The sequence below is a fragment of the Ascidia mentula genome, chromosome 2 (genome assembly GCF_947561715.1).
Source record: "Ascidia mentula chromosome 2, kaAscMent1.1, whole genome shotgun sequence".
In the NCBI taxonomy this organism is placed as follows: Eukaryota; Metazoa; Chordata; class Ascidiacea; order Phlebobranchia; family Ascidiidae; genus Ascidia; species Ascidia mentula.
The window spans coordinates 2811122-2828810 of NC_138567.1; the positions used below are offsets into that span (position 1 = coordinate 2811122).

Here is a 17689-nt window from a genome sequence, read left to right on the forward strand (position 1 = left end):
TGCAAGGTTTTAGGCAAAAACACAGAATCTGTTGGATGTCAGGTTGGAAAAGATACCAACTTTAGCCAAAGAAAGTAAGTGTCCTGGTAGGACTTTGCTTTTTTCTTTTATGAAAGTGGATGACATCATAAAAAACTATTTAAGTATGGACAACGTCATTAAAATGTGCCATAATTTTAAGTGGCTCAATTCATATTGTTAGCTTATAGCACATGCATTGGGTGCAGCCAATAATAGGTACTATAAAAAGAACTTTAAGACATTTTTAAATACTTTGCGAAGTAAAACAATAAAGTAGTCAACCTCCTGCTAAAGGGCCAAATGTAGTACATTAGGTCTTTGTATCTAGTCTGCTGGGAGTTTGTGCAAATTAGTGACTTTTTAAAACAAGGTTTGTACTGCAGTTTGATGTTTGTACACGTCACTTACCTAGGCCACATTTTAAAGCATAATTATTGTAAATAGGTTATGGTGTAACTCTAATTGTCCACTTTATAATGGTTAAGAAATGTCAAATATTTGATGATTTTTGGACTGTCAATAGAAAAGTGTGCCCACCCCTTTCAGGGTAGAATAACCTTACCAACCATTCCACATGTGCAAGGTAAAAAACTTTTCTGTATGCTATGCAACCAATAGTTCCAAATTACAACTGGTTACTACAGTCGATTGCGCTACAAATGCATGTTGAATAAAATAATGCATTTTCATCATGGGTACTGCATATCAACCCAACCTTTTGGAATGGGAAACTGTTAAAGATTTTGGTAACAAATCTAATGATATCAATCAGAGGCCTGTTGCTTCTGACTAATTAATACAAATCTTGGTTGTGTTGGTTGAACAAATACCTGACAAAGGTTTGAGGAAATGGGCATCTCTATTGTAGAAAGTTCCAGTGTTTACGTTCTAACAAGCCAATTTTCTCATTTTGGGATTTTGACATCCAGCACCATATTTGCAGTTTGCACCAGAAGGTCCTGAAACCTTTCAAAAAACTTAATACACATCTTGAGACCTTTTTGGTGAATATATTGTGCATTGAATCAGTACGATAAATCGAGCATACATTTGAGATGACAGCAGTGCAGAGTTAGTGAGATTGGCTTGGGTGAGAGTAAGGAGAAATTTCCATGTTTCTATTTCTACTGCTGGTCCTTGCTACAATTCCTTAATTGAAGTCAATTTATTTTACAAAGGTATAATTTGCACAACAATAAATGGCCAAAACGCAGCACAGTAAAACTTGATTTGCAGTGACAATTCTGGTGTGACAAGTTTGTCTTTTTTTGTAAAACAGTTGCACGTTCTTGTTTTACAACTGCAAACGTCACTAAACCACAATGGCTCATGACGTCACTGTTTACATGTTACGGATGAGTAATTTTCTGTGCAGGTACCCGGGTTTGCAGAGAGAAAAGACGCCGTGTATCTGACTCCTATGACTTTTAAAAAAAACACCCGCACGGGCTACCTTTACGAACTTTTAATTAGCGCAAAAACAAACGACAACACATACCTTAGATAACTACGCGTAAGCACTCAATGGAGCCTTCTCCCCACGGTTTTTCTTACAGTGCGCGGGCTTACTTGGGCCTTTTCGCTCAGTTCTCTTTCTTACTTGGGCCTTTTCGCTCAGTTCTCTATATTCCTTCTGTGGCTTACGGCCATCGATATATATACGGTTATTGAGATTACATAAAATAATGAATTCGACAGGATTAATAAAAATGTCGATGTGAAATTAAAACCAAAACCGATTTGCACATATGTTAGAGATTAGCCGATATGTCGGATAGAAACGAAGCGATTAACCCAAAATAACATATGCGCACGTACGTGAACTAATCAAATTGCACAATTTAACACAAAATCACATTTAACAATAAAGTTTTGCTGCATCTGCACTTGCCTGGGTTTTGCATTGCAAAGTAATTTTTTGTATGTTCCGCGTCTCAGTGGTTGAAGATTTTTGGAAAACACGACTTTCGCCCTGTTCAAATTCTTCTGTAACATTGCCAACAATGACAAAATATTCTCTGAATTGTCAATGTTTAATGCTCGCTGTTCGTAGTTTTCTATTTAACATTTGTATTTTAAAGGTAAACGAAAGCGCCACTCCTACGTCGTACTCGGGTAACCAACTATTGAAACGTCACGAAGTTAACTCCTGGCGTATGCAAGTGTGTAGAATTATCGACTCGCGGCCAAAAATAATCGAAAAATCGACAGGTAGGCCAACAGACCGCATAAGAGAAACAAAAGAATGCAGTTTAATGAATAAACCCAACTACATTATTTAATGAAAATTTAAACACTGTAACCGAAAAACAATATTAAAACATTCAACTGCAACATGGAGAATTTTCCGAATGACAATAATTTATACCAAGCCCTGGCGCGCCAAATTAAAAAAAAAAAACGAACCAGGCATAGTCTTCGCTGTGGGTCACAAGTTTGCCAATATCTGAGATATACATTACGATTGCAACCGTCTTATTTCAGTGTTATGTCCTCAGCGTTGAAACGTCATCATGGGTTAAGAAGCTCGCGAAAAAAAGTTAGGCAGTGCGCGGAACCCATTGTGATGTAATCTTTGTACATTCTGCGATTTTGGCCGAAAACATTACGGAAAAGGCTTTTGTTTATTATCTATGACACCCAGTCTTAGTGTTGATCGAAAGCATCCTGTCGCAATCACCGGAGACGAAGTTATGCCTCTTTGTAACGAAAATTCAAACTAAATCTGCAAGAAGTTGTGTTAGCTTTTCAGAAACATGCCGGGCACAGAATTATTGCAGTTTTTCCCTGCTACGTTTTTTTACCCTGAGAAAAATCAGCGAAGAACCGCGGTCTATAGCCTACTGAGATATCAAACATACATTGCGTTTTGTTCTCCAGTGAAAATTTTGTGTCCATTTCGTACAATACCATTTTTCACCTTCTCCTCCACCCTCGAAAAAAGCAACTTCAATTATCCTTTGCAAGGATATGCATTGGAACCGCAGTTTCTATGAACGTAAAGTCCCTCTCCGTGGCGCGATTTGTTGCAGTTTCCTGTTTAAAAAACCCTCGTCTTCCAGCAAGAGGCATCAGTGTACCGCTGTGTGTAAACCGGCAAAATGCACATAAATAACTAAAACCCTAACCAATCCTGTCAATGCGTGATAAATCAAGCTCTCGGTAAGGTTTAAACTCACGACCCTGGGCTAACCAGGCCCAACGCTCTACCAACTGAGCTCTCAGTGGTTTCACGGGGTATATTGTGGCCAAAGTACACTGATGTGCAAGCGCACAACTTGTCAGGCAACCTTCACATATACGTAGGGAAACCTGTGCAGTTGGGCAATCACGCCATTCAAATCTCACTCCGACTTTCCAGGAAAAGTGGCTGGAACATTAGCCTACTGCATTATATTATGCAATGATGGTTGAATATTAACATTAATTTGTTTGATTCTGGCATCGATTTTTGCCTTTTTCACCATTCTAAGTGTTCAAAATTTGACGCCACTGTTCGACACAGGCGGTGTAAAGAAGTGTTTAGTTACCGCGCTACCGGTATGCAGTACCACAAACATGCCAACTCTATTGTTATTAACCAAAGTCCATAAATTAAACTACTACTGTATCTTCTACACAATAATTGTGAATTTATGGAGCCTAACATATCCGTTATACAAATCCTGCTTCTTCAACACCGATCTTCTCAGTTTGAATTTTTTTGAAGGTTTAGCACCAATATGCTTAAACTGACCATTGTTTCCAAACATGGAGCATTGTTAACGAACACACGGAATTGTGACCGAACATTGCCCTCTTATGAAACTAATACCGTTTTTTATTCAATCTGAAGAGAAATAGCAAGCTACTTTTTTGTCTGTTTTTAATTTAACATGTATTCTAAACTTATGTAGGACTATTATGAAGAAATATACTATGTTTAAATACAAGAAACGTGTAATAAATAGTAGTATTATTATTTATAGTCTACTTTTATCAAACGTTCTTGTAGCGCAAAAGAACTTGCGATCACTTGTTGGCGTTTCCTTTCCAAGTTTCACGCTTTCGTTGTGTCACGTATTCATTTGCGCCACGTTCTTTTTTACCTTTTGTTTTTTCACCTTCCACCTGCTTAGTTAAATGTTTTGTGTCAATTTATATTTTTATTCACGAATTGTCTCGAACGCACCAGTCACAGCACGTTGATTTTATATCGCAGCGCTCCCTTCCTCTCACGTGACACGGTTGGGCCAATGACTGGCGAGATAAAAGATAAAACCGGACTAACACGAGACGCTAAGAGAAACCGAGAGACGTTTTTGCAGGTTGTGATTCGACTGTGGTATTTTTAAAGTTTTTATGAACAAGATTTTATCTAAACGGTTGTGCTGGAACAGATTTGTGGTTGGCCGTGAATGCAGCGTCCTGAGAACCGTTTATTTAAGAAGCTTAACATTTTGGTTGAAAAAAAATGTCAGGCCTTTCGCATGCGTTAGTCACCAGACTAGTTTTTCTTTTCCATAGAACTGAAATGGAAGAGGAAGCTATTTCGTGTATATCAACTACTACAAACTCCTCATCGCTTTGCAAGAAACGAAAACTGTCACCCTCCGTGTCTTAGGTAACAACATTTTGCTTTAATTTCATGTATGTATGTTATTAATCAACCCAATTTGCCCTGAGCCACAAAAGCATTGTCCACAACAATACACATCAAAGGGAATTAAAAGCTCAGTCACAATCTCATACTTTTTCAAACTTTGACAGTTTTGTGGCAGATACACTTAAATCTATGCCCATTTAAATATTGATAAAGAAGCACTTTGTATCAAATATCTCTGTAAAAGAGTGTTTTGTAAGTGTGTAACATAAACACTTTTTGGTACAATGTTATTAACAGCTTCAGTTATAGTTTATAGCAGTGTTTCCCAACCGGTGGCACGCGGCGGCATTCCAGGTGGTATGAAATTATTGAAAGCATTCAACATCCTTGGAATGACAATGGTCATGTTTTGCATATCACTACAGCACAGCAATGTGCACAAACCATACCACAGAAGCAATAAACAGGTACTTTAAAAGTTGAAAATAGTATTGTGAAGTTGGGACACTGTTAAATCATGTAAGGTTTGTTGACCTCCGGACGGTTATTTTGGGAGGTGGATTTCAAAAGTTACCGATAAACTGTGGATAAAATCTGCCATACATTTGGGAACAACAGCAGTGTTTTGAGTCGATCCGATATCGAGCCTCCTACTGGGCTGTGATTGCCCTGTAAGGAACTACGCAGTGGGGCGACCCTGTGTTGCGAAAGCATGAAAAACTTCTTCGTCGTGACAGATGAGTCCAGATGTCATGGCTGTAAAAGCACTGCATGAATCTTTGCACGTGTAAGCTTACACAGATTTGACTTCGTAAGCATTTAGACAGGCGCACGCACTCAGTCTGTTTTGGTCAGTCACTGCAACATGAACTATTTGGATTTAAATTTCACAGATACTGCTTGATCAACATGGTTCCTGGCGCAGCACTACCATAGAAAATGTACGAATTGAAACAGGATGGGTCAACCAATAAATAATTTATAAATTAATAAGAATTGTTTTTTTGGCACTTAAGTTACGATAGATTTTTATTGTCATCAACGTTTCCTCCACCATCCGGTGAGACTTCCTCAGGGTTATGTCACAACAATAATGAATCAAACGTACAATAAAGTTTTAATGTCGAGATGTTGTTTTTCAGGATATGTTGGAAGACGGTGAACTATACGACACTTGCATGTTGATATATACGGTGAATGGAGGATGCTAGTTTTCAAAATACCTTTGTGTGCTGCATTGTGGACTATTATAGTTTAAACGGTATTTACAACAAACATGTCCGAAAACGCTGGTTCGGCGTACCAGCTCCATTTCAATGCAGCAGCGACATCATGCGGAAAATGATCCACCATGCACGGTATAGTAATGAAAGACGAAATGTAAGGAATTTTAAGGACAACAGTTACAATTGGTTCGTAGATGAAGTTACTTCAAGCCACTTTTATCGTAAAAATATCAATTCAACATCGGCGCGAAGTTGAAGTGCTTCAAAAGTATAACCAGATTCGAATAAAAAAAGGTACAATGGGCTTACGTAAAATAAATTTACATCGAAGAGCATAGCTTTTTGGTTAACGTTACAGTTTTACAATGGTGATTACGAGTAAAAAGTTGAAGAACTGTTGACAAAGTTTGTTTATGGATTTTGTTGGGTTAGTGTAGGAACTGTTGCCATGTTAGCCATCATCGTCAGTGTCCATATCAGATTCTGGGTGTGCAAGGGGATTCCCAGTGTATGTTGTGAGTTCGACGAAGGCGCGCAACTCCTTGTATCTGAAGATCAGACTTCCATGTTCGTCTCTAATATCCACAACCAGATAGATTTCTTTACCGCGAGCAACGTAATAAGTCCGTACAGGCATATTAAAGCTTTGTTGTTACGCAGCGGTTTAACAACCTGGAAAAATCAAAGTTTTGCTTGACATAACTTATGGGAATAATTCTGCATTATTCCACCTCCAGGAAAAGAATAAACAAACAATAGAAACAAGCCCTCGTAAACCACGTGACTTAAATAGCCAACCCCCTTACAATATTCTTGTATCCTAAACCGGTCGTAGAATGAGTGGCCAAAGCGAAACGTCCGACTGGCAATAATTGCCTTCAAATACCACAAACCTATTTCATTCTCTGATATTTGCGTCATTAATTTCGTACTCTTTAACACATGCACAGGGGGTGTTAAAATCATCCAACAGCGAAGAGCAAAGCGCTAGTTTGATCGTGACGTCATTAAGGGTACTATTCAACTCCAACAGTTCGCTTCGAAACGACTTCCTACAACATACAATAAAACTGAAAAATCTGCTGCCTTCTTGTGGAGAACTTTATGTCAACGAATACACAATAAACAAATTTTACAATTAGCGACTCCTAAAGTTGCTTTGTTTCTTCTGCTCCAATAAAACACGTTCTTAAACTGCTACAGTTCTGTAGTAACATATCCTTAACCGGCACCCACTATATACTAAGCGACTCAGCCCGGATTCCCTTTTTCGGTTTATATTAAATACGCGATGCGGCGAAATCCGCCAGTTAGCAAATTCGCGTCAAGCGTCGAAAGATACATTACTGAAACGTTTTTGGGTTCTGGTCCAACATGCAGGGCTCAATTACAACTCTATACCACAATCTAACTATGAATTCAAAACATGTGCTGAAAGCAACTCCGTATCTAATTCGCTGCTGTAATCCACATTCAAACAATCTACCAGTAGTGGCGCAGTTACAAATCGCAAAGCATTTCAACAAGTGTTTCCCTATCGTTATTTCGTCAACTTGCTAATGCGTTACAACCCGACGACCGCAACAATAAAATGTCTGCTATTTGATGCAGAACGTTTCAACACCTCGCTTGTATATTAACAATAAATATCCTGGTGATAACAACTTAATTTAAGTTATTTCATCTACACTCACAACACGCAGTTGGATAGTTTTGGTTCGCATCGAAAGCAGGCAGGTATAGCCTATATACACCGCCACAGCGCAGGTCGGCCTTCTTTTTGCGGTTTTCGCCAAACACAAGACACAGAGCGCTAAGCGTCAAGAGCGCGACTTCGTGTCGCAAATATCAGTTTCGCATGAACCTCACGACAAAGAGGCCAAACTTTCATCTCCTATTTTTTTTGAATTTATTGATGAGGGTATACTGGGAAGGAATTTGCGGCATTATGTATAAATATATGCACAAAACAGGTGTGATGCTGGACATAAAGCACACAGGACCCGGGTACGTTTCGAACAAGGTTCAAAAATGTCAGCGACACGAGCAGAGTCGATACGAGCATATGCGAGGCTGTAATCCAAACGCATGGCGTTTGACGCGTTGTTTCATGGTTAGTGTAATTCGGCGACCAAGTCTACCGACGTTGAGTAAACACATTGATCACGTGACGTACTGGGGTGGAATACATCACACGGGGTCGTCGGTTATGTGCTCTTCCGTTATTTTTTATTATTTTTAGATGTTTTGAGGTCTCGTGTTTGCAAGATTCTTTTCACTAAAGTTTGTAATGTTCTGCTTGTTTGTAGATGGGTTTTACCCGCTCAGTGTATTTGGCCACTCATAACTGGAAGTTCAATTTGTCAAAAGTGAATGGAAAAACTTTCCAGGTCAAGTCCTTATGCAAGTGTTTCCAAAATTTCATGAGTAGTATAAAATAACTTTGGACAGGTGTAGATTGCTGCAACTTCTTTTTCCAAGACGTTTGCTTTTCACCGTAAATCAGTGATTCCCAACCTTTTTGTGGTTGCGTGCCACATGGAGGTAAACAACTTCGACGACGCGTATCACCTAATTGAGAAAGTAACCTAGGGGATGACGTAACAAACATTAAGTGATCCCTTACGGTTTTTTAAAATTCAAACTATATCCGCTAAATACGGAAAGGTTGTCGCGTACCACCTGGAATGCCGTCGCATACCACTAGTAGTGCGCGTACCACCGGTTGGGAAACACTGCCATAAATCAAACCATTCCAAACCATATTCCTTGAGCTAATGCATTGCCGACTGTTACGTCTCCAGACTATCACTGCACCTCCTTGACTGCGACGCAACAATGGTCACTGTGCGTAATAATCCATTTGTAAAATCATTGTTGTGGTTGTTGCTAAGTTCTGTTCTGTTCATTTTCGTTCGCAACGTGAGAGTATGAGGTGCTCATTGTGACTGAATGAAATTGTTGTATTTACACCTTAATGCAAAAAGGTATTTGATAAATTGTGAAAATAAAGAACTAATTCACAAAAGTAAACAACATTGTGGTTGTTGTGACCTTGATATACCGTGGTTAGGAATTGTTGAATAGGGCGGGACGGTTTGTTTTGACGAAATATATCCGTTACTATAGCCTTTAGCTCTTGTAGGCCTGGCGCATAAGAGTCTACACTTACGTATATAACTTAATATGTGACATATATGGGTAATTGTTTTTTGAAGGCCACGAAAATAATGCTATCTGTAACGTTTGTGGGTACATAGATTTGGGCGATTCTGTTGTTTTGTGCCACGAATTTTTCGCAAGACTTGTACAATCCAGCAGCAAGAAGTAAACTCCAATGCCGCAAGTTTAATTGCCGAGTAGCAATTGACGTTCGACGCGGCGTACCATGTTGGTAATAGTAGGAAGAAATACAAATAATACCCGACCTTTGCTTCAGCTTCTATTGTTGTAAGCGGGGCGTGACGAAGCAACGGGCGATGAACGCTGTCTGACCTGACATCATTTATATGTGTTTGTATTTGACTGCACGCAGTGCTGATGCCATTTTTTTTCTTGACAACACAATACAATATTGTTACGTAAGTCACTGATAAAAAAAGAATCACATTGATGGGCAAAATTTTGTTGACAGCGATATGTTGCCGGAATGAAAAGATGATGTTGACTCAAATCGTTTTTATTTTGCATGAAACTTTAATGAAGTTACAAAAATGTTTCGGCATCAAAAATGTTGGTCTTTTGTACAAAATTAGAAAACCACCGGTAAGGAATGTATTCTCCACGTCGAGTGAACAATTGCCACGCCATCACGTGTAAAACAGTTTCCCAAGAAAGGCCCTGCGAGCGACGTCATTCCCGTTGGTTGGTTTGTGTGGCGTCAGAAGTCAACCTTGTGTAGAAGAAAACATGTCGCCAGACGTTCGATTGCGAAATTCAAGGCACAACAACAAAACACTGGAAGGTAACAACAACAAAAAATGCCGAAAATATTCCGGACTTTTCCATTATGTACATTGATCTGTTCCTAATAGTATAATGTGACAAATATCTAATGGTGACCATGCCAACCAAGCAAAGACCTCCTCTTTTTCGTGACATTCTTGTGTTTACCGTTTAGCTGTTTTACCTTAGGTTTCCTATCACAAACATTTGCCTGACGTCAACCAAAGCTCGTGAGGTTTTAGGATGGAGACTTGGGAGAGTTTCAGTTCCTTTGTGTAGTAAAACATATAGAGTGTGTTCAATATATCATTTGATTTGATACAGTTTTGTTTGCTATTACCGTCCATTTGTGCTTTTTATATTTTATAAAAATAGGCTACAGTATTTCAAATAACAAAATTTTTGTTTAGGCCAAGTTGTTTATAATGGAGCTTGCTAAGGTATTGATACCAATGGTTCGCCGTGAGCCATGCTTGTATGATTCTAAACACAAAGATTACAAAGATAAGGAATTCAAAGAAAATGTATGGCTACGAATTAGTCAAAAAACGCATCAACCAGGTTAATTCTTTTGTTACATTGGCTACTGCTTTTGTTTTCCCAACAATTATGCAAGATGTTAATTTTTTAAAAAATATTCAGTGGATGACTGCAAGGAAAGGTGGAAAAGTCTGCGTGATCGATTTTCAAAAGTAAAAAAAGCTATGGATAGAAATAAAAAAAGTGCTAAAGGTAAAACAAGAGTTTGGAAGTACTACACAGATCTACAGTTCTTACAGGGTCATTTACGACTACCAATGTAAGCTATTTAAAATTCTATTGTCTTTTGTGAGTGTATAAAATTATATCTGTTTACAGTATTGTTGATAACCCTGATTCAGACACAACTGAATTTCCTGAAAATGGTATGTTATATCATGTGTTCAGTGACCAGATTTCGATATTTTTGCTGTCCGACGTACACGATAATTTTTCTCTCCATGTTCAATCGCAATTACAAATCAACACCCTGTGCATAATATTAAAGATAATTTAATTACTTTTGAAATGTTTTGTAGAATCTCATGGAAATGAAATGGAAGAGGCAGATATTTCGTGTACATCAACTACTACAAACTCCTCACCGCTTTGTAAGAAACGAAAACTGTCAACCTCAGAGTCGCAGGTAAAAAAATTTTGCTTTATTTCATGTATGTATGTTTTTATTAAACTATTTGCCCTTTTACTAGGAAAACTTTGATCACAACAATACACATTCAAAGGAATCAAAAACTCAGTCACAATCTCATTATAACTTTTCAAACTTTGGCAATTTTGTGGCAGATACACTTCAATCTATGCCTCTTAATTCTGCCTAAAAGCAATGGCCACAATATTACAGTGTTTAGGTGCTCATTGTATGAATACTGATGAAGTTTCAGGTATGTAAGATTGTTTTTTTTTAATATTGATAAAGAAGCACTTCGTATAAATTTCTCTGTATAAGAGTGTTTTGTAAATGTGTAACATAATACACTTTTTGGTACAATGTTATTAACAGCTTCAGTTAGTTTAGTGTTTCCCAACCGGTAGTACCACTAGTGATACGCAAAAGCATTCCAGGTCGTATGCGAGCGCCTTTCCGTAATTTGCAGATTTAGTTCCAATTTAAAAAATCGCAAGTGATCTAAAAATGTTTGTTACTTCATCCCCTAGGTTACTTTGTAATTTTGACAAAGCCAAACTTAAACGTTCAAGAAAAACATTAAAACATTAAACGTTTTTCTTGAGAGTTAAATTCGGCCCAAAAAAACGAACTTTATACGTTCATGAAAATGTTATGAGATACCAACAATAGCATGTGACATGTATTAATAATTTCCAATACTTTGAAAGATGATAATATTTTGGGCGCAAATCTTTTCTTTTCCGTGTAATTGTGTATCACACAAATTTACAGTCTTAGCATGTACGCTCGCTAACAACATAACCTTAAAGAAATAGAAGCGATGGTGTTCAATGAAGTATTATTGTATTACCCATGCCCGGTACAGGATCGTTAATATAACTTAAAAACTACCACAAAAACTCCTGAATATTTGGTTTCGGCCAGAACCGAACTTAGGACGATTCTTTGCATCACTAGTGTAGAATGTCAGATTAAGGGAATTTTTAATATTCTAATGCGTTTTTTTTGTTTAAGGAAACACAACATCCGCTGAGGTTAACACGGATGGTGCAAAAGAAAAACATGCAGCCACCAGACTCAATCAGCAACATTATGAAGGTACAAACAACATAAACACATATTTTCATGACTAGTGTATGAAGATACTGATATATAAAGTTACAAAAATACTGTGCAACCCACAATAGCTTCAACATCCACCTAAGACAACACAGAAATCATGTATTTTCTTTTAAATGGTAAGGTAGGACTGCTTGCAGCAAAGTCTTAAGTTTGGCGATTTAAAAAAATAGCATGTTTAGTATAAAATAAGCTCTTTCTTATTTTTGTAAGACTTACTCACAAAACTAAACAAGCGTTTTTGATGATGGTAAATAAATGTGGTCATCTGGCAATTTGTTTATATTAATGTAACTTGCCTAGGATCTTAAGTTCACAGTTCACTGAGATCTAGATAATTGTCATTTCTTATTTAGACTTTAAAGCTACTTTTGCAAAGCTTGGTTGTAACATAGATATACATTAATTTATAGGGCTCAGAAAATAATTTGCTTTGCCAAAAAAATTCGGACGCTGTATAGGTTTTTTCATTATATTTTTTGATCTTGTAATGTTTAGATTATTTGAATAATGGTGAAAGCATTCAACGTCCTTGGAATGACCTAGAATAATAGTTATGCAAGCGTTTCTTTTCTTATCATAATCAATATAATAATTGTTGTTTAGTGTTAGTTTGCCTCTAAATATTTGTTTGTTGTATACTTTTGCCTCTAAATATTTGCTTTTCAAATGTAGACACTGCTTTGAACACTGGTAAACCTGAAAGTTACCAGAATTTTGTCAGCAATGCTACAGAAAACTTCATGCCAGCAAATCAATCTTCAGTTAATGCTAATGTTTTACCACCACAAACAGGTATTTCACATTGCTACATTTCTATATGTACAGAAAGGACATTTTGTATCATAAGCCAAATTGAACAACGTTAAACCTTACAGTTGGTTAACATTGAAAATCATGCCAGCATAAACAAGACATGCAAACCGGCTCATTTCGATCTGTGCTTGTTTTTTTTTGGTTTTGTGTTCACACACACAGATAATATTCCAAAAAAGGAAATTAGCTGATAAGTTTGTCTGCAAATACAGCTATGTAATTTTTCTAAAGTGTAAGATCCATCTTGATTTTAAATTTGAATTGTTTTTTTATTGATGTTTAATGCAGTTTTTACTTCAGTGGGCGGAAATTTAAATCTCTTGACTGGAAACGATGCCTTTACTGCAAACAACTTAACACAGCAACCACAACTTATGCAATTTCTTCCATCAACAACAGGTATTTTAAAAAATCTTGGAAATTTGGCTTGGTGGTAGAAGAAGAAATGAACAATTAAGGCTCAATTTTTGCCTTTTTCGCCATTCTAAGTTTTCGACACAGGCGGCGGGAAACAATGTTGGGTTACCGATATTCAGTAACATGAACAGACCAATGCCATTGTCTTTAAGACCATAAATTGAATTACTTCAATAACTCAATTATCAGTCATGCCAATCTTGCAGCATTCACATCGATCTTACTAGTTTTCTTTTTTCATTGGTGCCAGTAGAAGTCATTTAATTGCAAACTGCAAATAATTATTTGGGGAGAAATTTGTATTTTGAGTAACTATTAAACAACAGTATTTAACTGAATAGTTATATAGTGTTGAAAACTTAATGCAGTCATCGTTTGCTATGCTGGGATCCTCATCCAAATTAATTTTGTCTCTTTAGATGGCTAAGTAAGTGCAACCGCAAATAAATTTTTGAACAAAATCCATGTAAACATCAGCCAACCCTTGCTTTAACGTTCAGCGAATAAGCGCGTTATGTTTAAAACTAACCATTTACCAAACACGTGGCATGGTTGCCAAACATGTTGCTTTGTTTCGAAACAAAGACCGTTTTTTGTTCAATTGGGCCTATTTAATGAGACATATCAGCCTACAACATGCAGGTTATTCTTTTGTTTTGTTGCTATTTCAACATGTATTTTAAACTTATGTAAGTACAAGAATCCTATAATGGAAATAAGCCTGGTCGTTCTCACGGCCTGAACAGTAAAGAAAAAAATCTGCATTATTCAAAGCCTTAACTTTCAAGTTCCTTATTGCCAATTTAAACCACATGCTAGATATGTATATTTTTGTGAGCCTCATCAGAGCACTTAATCTACAAGTTAATTTTTGGCAAAAGCTTAAATTATAGAAACTACTTCTATCCACATGTCATTGTATAATATTTGAAGAGTTATAAATTTCTTTTTTGTGTAGATTCTACTTTCTGTAATGGTGGAAGTTCCTATAATACTGTCACCAGTGTCCCACCCAGAAATGGTTCTTTGATTACCGCTATCCCAACACAACAACATCGGAATACTGTGCAACATCGGAATACTGTGCAAACTTTACAAACAGGTATTAACTTGAAATTATTAAGCTTAAAGCCAAAAGTCACACAGAAATGCAAGGAAGAAATTTTCTCCAAAATGGTATAAAAATATGCAGGGAATTCATTGCAACTTTGTGACACGAAAAAAATGTTAATTCATTTGTGCAACACCTTTTTCTCATGTCTCTTTTTTCGTGTCATGCAATGAGGCCATCAGTCCATCCTAGCAAATTTGATAATATCAAAAACTATGCGAAGAGTATTGACATAGAAAGATGTTTTTATTCCCTGTTCACCATCTTTTTTGTATTGATATGATGTAACATTTATATTGTTTCCAAATACAGAATTCAGTGCAAACCATGTTGAAATTGCCAATAACCCAACAAGCTTTAGTGAATACAAAACAAGCAGTGATATTTCTACGAAGCAGTCGGATGCTGCAATGGTGTTGATGCAACTTTCCGGTAAGTTTTCTTGCAAATGTGACAAAATTTAACGTTCTTTTGTTTCTTTGTTTTTTTTGCACATGAATCTTTATGTGACCCTACCTAGGCCTAAATCTTTTCATTTTTTTTGAAAATCTGTAAAGTCTAGTACCGTATTTACTTGATTGTAAGCTACAACTTGTAAAGTTTTTTAACCTACTGTTTCTGCGGCGTTCAATCGAGGGCAGCTTATATTCGAGGGTGGAGGTGGCTCTGAGTTTCAATGAAATTCATGTTTAACTTGCTCTGCTTTACCAGTATGTTTTATCAAACACAGTTATCAGTGTACCTGACAATTTCAATATTAACTTTTTAACACCGTCACAATCCAATAAATAAGGTTGTACATTTTCAAGTTTAGGGTGTAGCTTAGATTTAATTTTGTTTAATCACTTTCAAGGCACTGAGCAGCATCCAACCACCCCTTATGATGTAACCCATAATCAGTTTTCAAGTGATGAACAGATAAATGCAGGGAAAGTTATGCAGGAACAGCAGCAAACAGGTAATAAAAACAATTTGAAAAAACTGTATCTGTTGTTGGTAACCCCTAGGAACAGATTGCTAGCACCCCTTTTTTAAAACTACTAGTATTGAAACATGAATAAGTTGTTATGTGAGAGAAATGTAGGAATACCATTCAACAGAAATGCAAGCAATGTAAAATGCTTCAAAGAAAGCTGTTGATTATACAGTGGATACAACATTTTATAATTAAATACCACTGTATCGGGAAAGTTCGGGAAAAATGAACATTTAGGACTTTCAAATATCACATATATCGTGACAAAAACATACATAGGTTTTACAGCACATTTGTTGTTTTATGACATCACAAATAACGGCATTGACGTGTATATTCTGTGATTTTTTACTAAACCAAATCAAATAAATTGTAAAACATTAAAAGTACGAAATCTTAAATTTATTTTTCCAATATGTCCCCTTTTTTAAAAAAATACACGTTTACCACTCTTTAGCGCCACCCAAAAAATTCCCCCGAAACACTGACACTTTGAATAGACCGCCAGGGTATGTGATGGCGGGAGGTTGGATTTATTTATGTTTAAATTAAATAAATTGTTTTTATTTCAGATGAAAACATCGATTCAACTTTTTTGATCCAAACTTACGTGAATTTGTTGGAAAAACATAAATATTTTGAAGCAAATGAAACAAGAAACCAACTTTCAAGGTCGCTTGAAGGTCATGGGGAAACTGCAGAAGATTTGAAAACAACTGGACATGAAAAGAGATGGGTGGGAAAATATTTGGAATCGATTTTATTTCACGATGTTGCGTCTGAACTTTATGTCAAACGTGATGGATGGGAAGCGGTGAAAGGTGTGGAGGAATGTGTTGAGGGTTTGAGATGGACATGCAGAGATTTGATGAAAACATCGGATTCGAATCAAAAACTTGAAAACAAACGAATAATTAGTGGTCATGTGATCCCACTGATGGAAACGATGAGACTCAAAATACAAAATATTCAAAACGTGGAAGAAGATATCAGATGTGAGAAGCAAGTGTGGTGTTTGTTTGGGATTGGGTCGAGTCAACGTTCAATTGGAGATTATTCGTCGAGGGAATCAACAATTAAACTTGGACTTGAAATGATGAGGAAACAGTTTGGTGAAAACTCAGCAAAGCATTATGTGTTCGGAAGTTTGTTACACAACCTTGGTTTTGTTTGCATGGAAACAAATCGACTGAATGAAAGTGTGGATTTTTATAAAAAAGCAATCCAAGCTTTCAGAATGGCAACATACATAAGTGAAGATATAAGGGAGGTGTGGATTAAAATAAGTGAAAACAATTTAAGTGAAGTTGAATCAAAACTTGCACAAAGGAAATAATTATGACATCACAAACACAAAATGTGTGTTTTTGTTATATATGTTTGAATTATGCATTGTTTACGTAATTTGTATCAAAATGGAAGTTAGCTTCCATGCACTTGAATTAATTTTGTGATTATTATTTTCATGTCACTAGTGATTTGTAGCTGATAATAAAGAAACTAAATGATGTTGACTTCAAGATTAAGCTTCAGTAAAATCAATGCAAGGTTTTGGGTAAAAATGCAGAATCTGTTCCTTGTCAGCTTGAAGAGAAACCAACTCTAGCCAAAGAAAGTTAGTGTCCTGGTAAGACTTCGCTTTTATCTTTAATGAAAGTAACACCATAAAAAAACTATTTGGGTATGAAAAACTTTTCAATATATTGAGTAGGAATTCTTTTTGACCTATGTCATTCAAATGTGCCATAGTTTTCAGTAGCTCATTTCATATTATTAACTTCTAGCACATGCATTTGGTGCACCCAATAATAGGTGTTATAAAAAAACTTCACAAAGTAATGAAATAAAATGGCAAACATCATGCTAAAGTGCCTATCTAACCTGCTGGAAGTTTGTGCAAATAAGTCACATTTTAAAAACAAGGTTTATACCACAAGTCGACCACATTTTAAGGCATAATTATTGTAAATAGGTTACCTTTTAATTGCCCACTTTGTAATGGTTAAAAAGGTGCATGCCAAATTTTTAATGATTTCTGGAATGTCAATGGAAAAGTGTGCCCACCCCTTCCAGGGCAGAATAACCTTACCCACCATTCCACATGTGCAAGGTAAAAAACTTTTATGTGACCTATGCGGCCAATAGTTCCAAATTAAAGCTGGTTACTATAGTCGATTCCACTACGAATGCATGCTGATTAAAAGACTGCATTTCCATCATGGGTACTGCATATCAACCCAACTTTTTGGAATGGGAAACTGTTGAAGAAGATTTTTGTAATAAATCTACTGATATTAATCAGAGA

At 36.5% G+C, this 17689-nt stretch overlaps 2 protein-coding genes across 3 annotated transcripts; both read left to right on the forward strand.

Annotated features, from left to right (window-relative positions):
• The first annotated feature begins 10191 nt into the window (after nt 1–10191).
• On the forward strand, nt 10192–12859 carry LOC145889270 (uncharacterized). Of its 2 annotated transcripts, XM_082980203.1 has the most exons (7): nt 10192–10338; nt 10420–10576; nt 10636–10682; nt 10836–10942; nt 11007–11198; nt 11960–12043; nt 12740–12859. In XM_082980203.1, the coding sequence occupies exons 1-5, from the start codon at nt 10203–10205 to the stop codon at nt 11133–11135; spliced, it is 576 nt and encodes a 191-aa protein (XP_082836329.1). In that variant the 5' UTR covers nt 10192–10202; the 3' UTR covers nt 11136–11198; nt 11960–12043; nt 12740–12859. The 2 variants fall into 2 exon arrangements, with proteins under 2 accessions (XP_082836329.1, XP_082836328.1); XM_082980202.1 differs by lacking the exon at nt 12740–12859 and having other exon boundaries at nt 11960–12113.
• LOC145889889 (uncharacterized) lies at nt 11141–16898 on the forward strand. The gene is made up of 8 exons (XM_082980939.1): nt 11141–11198; nt 11960–12043; nt 12740–12859; nt 13169–13279; nt 14256–14399; nt 14721–14840; nt 15262–15366; nt 15957–16898. The coding sequence occupies exons 1-8, from the start codon at nt 11141–11143 to the stop codon at nt 16718–16720; spliced, it is 1506 nt and encodes a 501-aa protein (XP_082837065.1). The 3' UTR covers nt 16721–16898.
• Nucleotides 16899–17689: the final 791 nt, after the last annotated feature.

What these genes read in the sequence shown, in the direction of transcription:
- LOC145889270 (XM_082980203.1), top strand. Translation starts at nt 10,203, where the DNA reads ATGGAGCTTGCTAAGGTATTGATACCAATGGTTCGCCGTGAGCCATGC. An exon ending in GGTCATTTACGACTACCAAT is followed by an intron (nt 10,577 to 10,635) that starts GTAAGCTATTTA and finishes ATCTGTTTACAG; the next exon opens with TATTGTTGATAACCCTGATT. An exon ending in TGTCAACCTCAGAGTCGCAG is followed by an intron (nt 10,943 to 11,006) that starts GTAAAAAAATTT and finishes CCCTTTTACTAG; the next exon opens with GAAAACTTTGATCACAACAA.
- LOC145889889 (XM_082980939.1), top strand. Translation starts at nt 11,141, where the DNA reads ATGGCCACAATATTACAGTGTTTAGGTGCTCATTGTATGAATACTGAT. An exon ending in TGTTTTACCACCACAAACAG is followed by an intron (nt 12,860 to 13,168) that starts GTATTTCACATT and finishes TGTTTAATGCAG; the next exon opens with TTTTTACTTCAGTGGGCGGA. An exon ending in ATTTCTTCCATCAACAACAG is followed by an intron (nt 13,280 to 14,255) that starts GTATTTTAAAAA and finishes TTTTTTGTGTAG; the next exon opens with ATTCTACTTTCTGTAATGGT.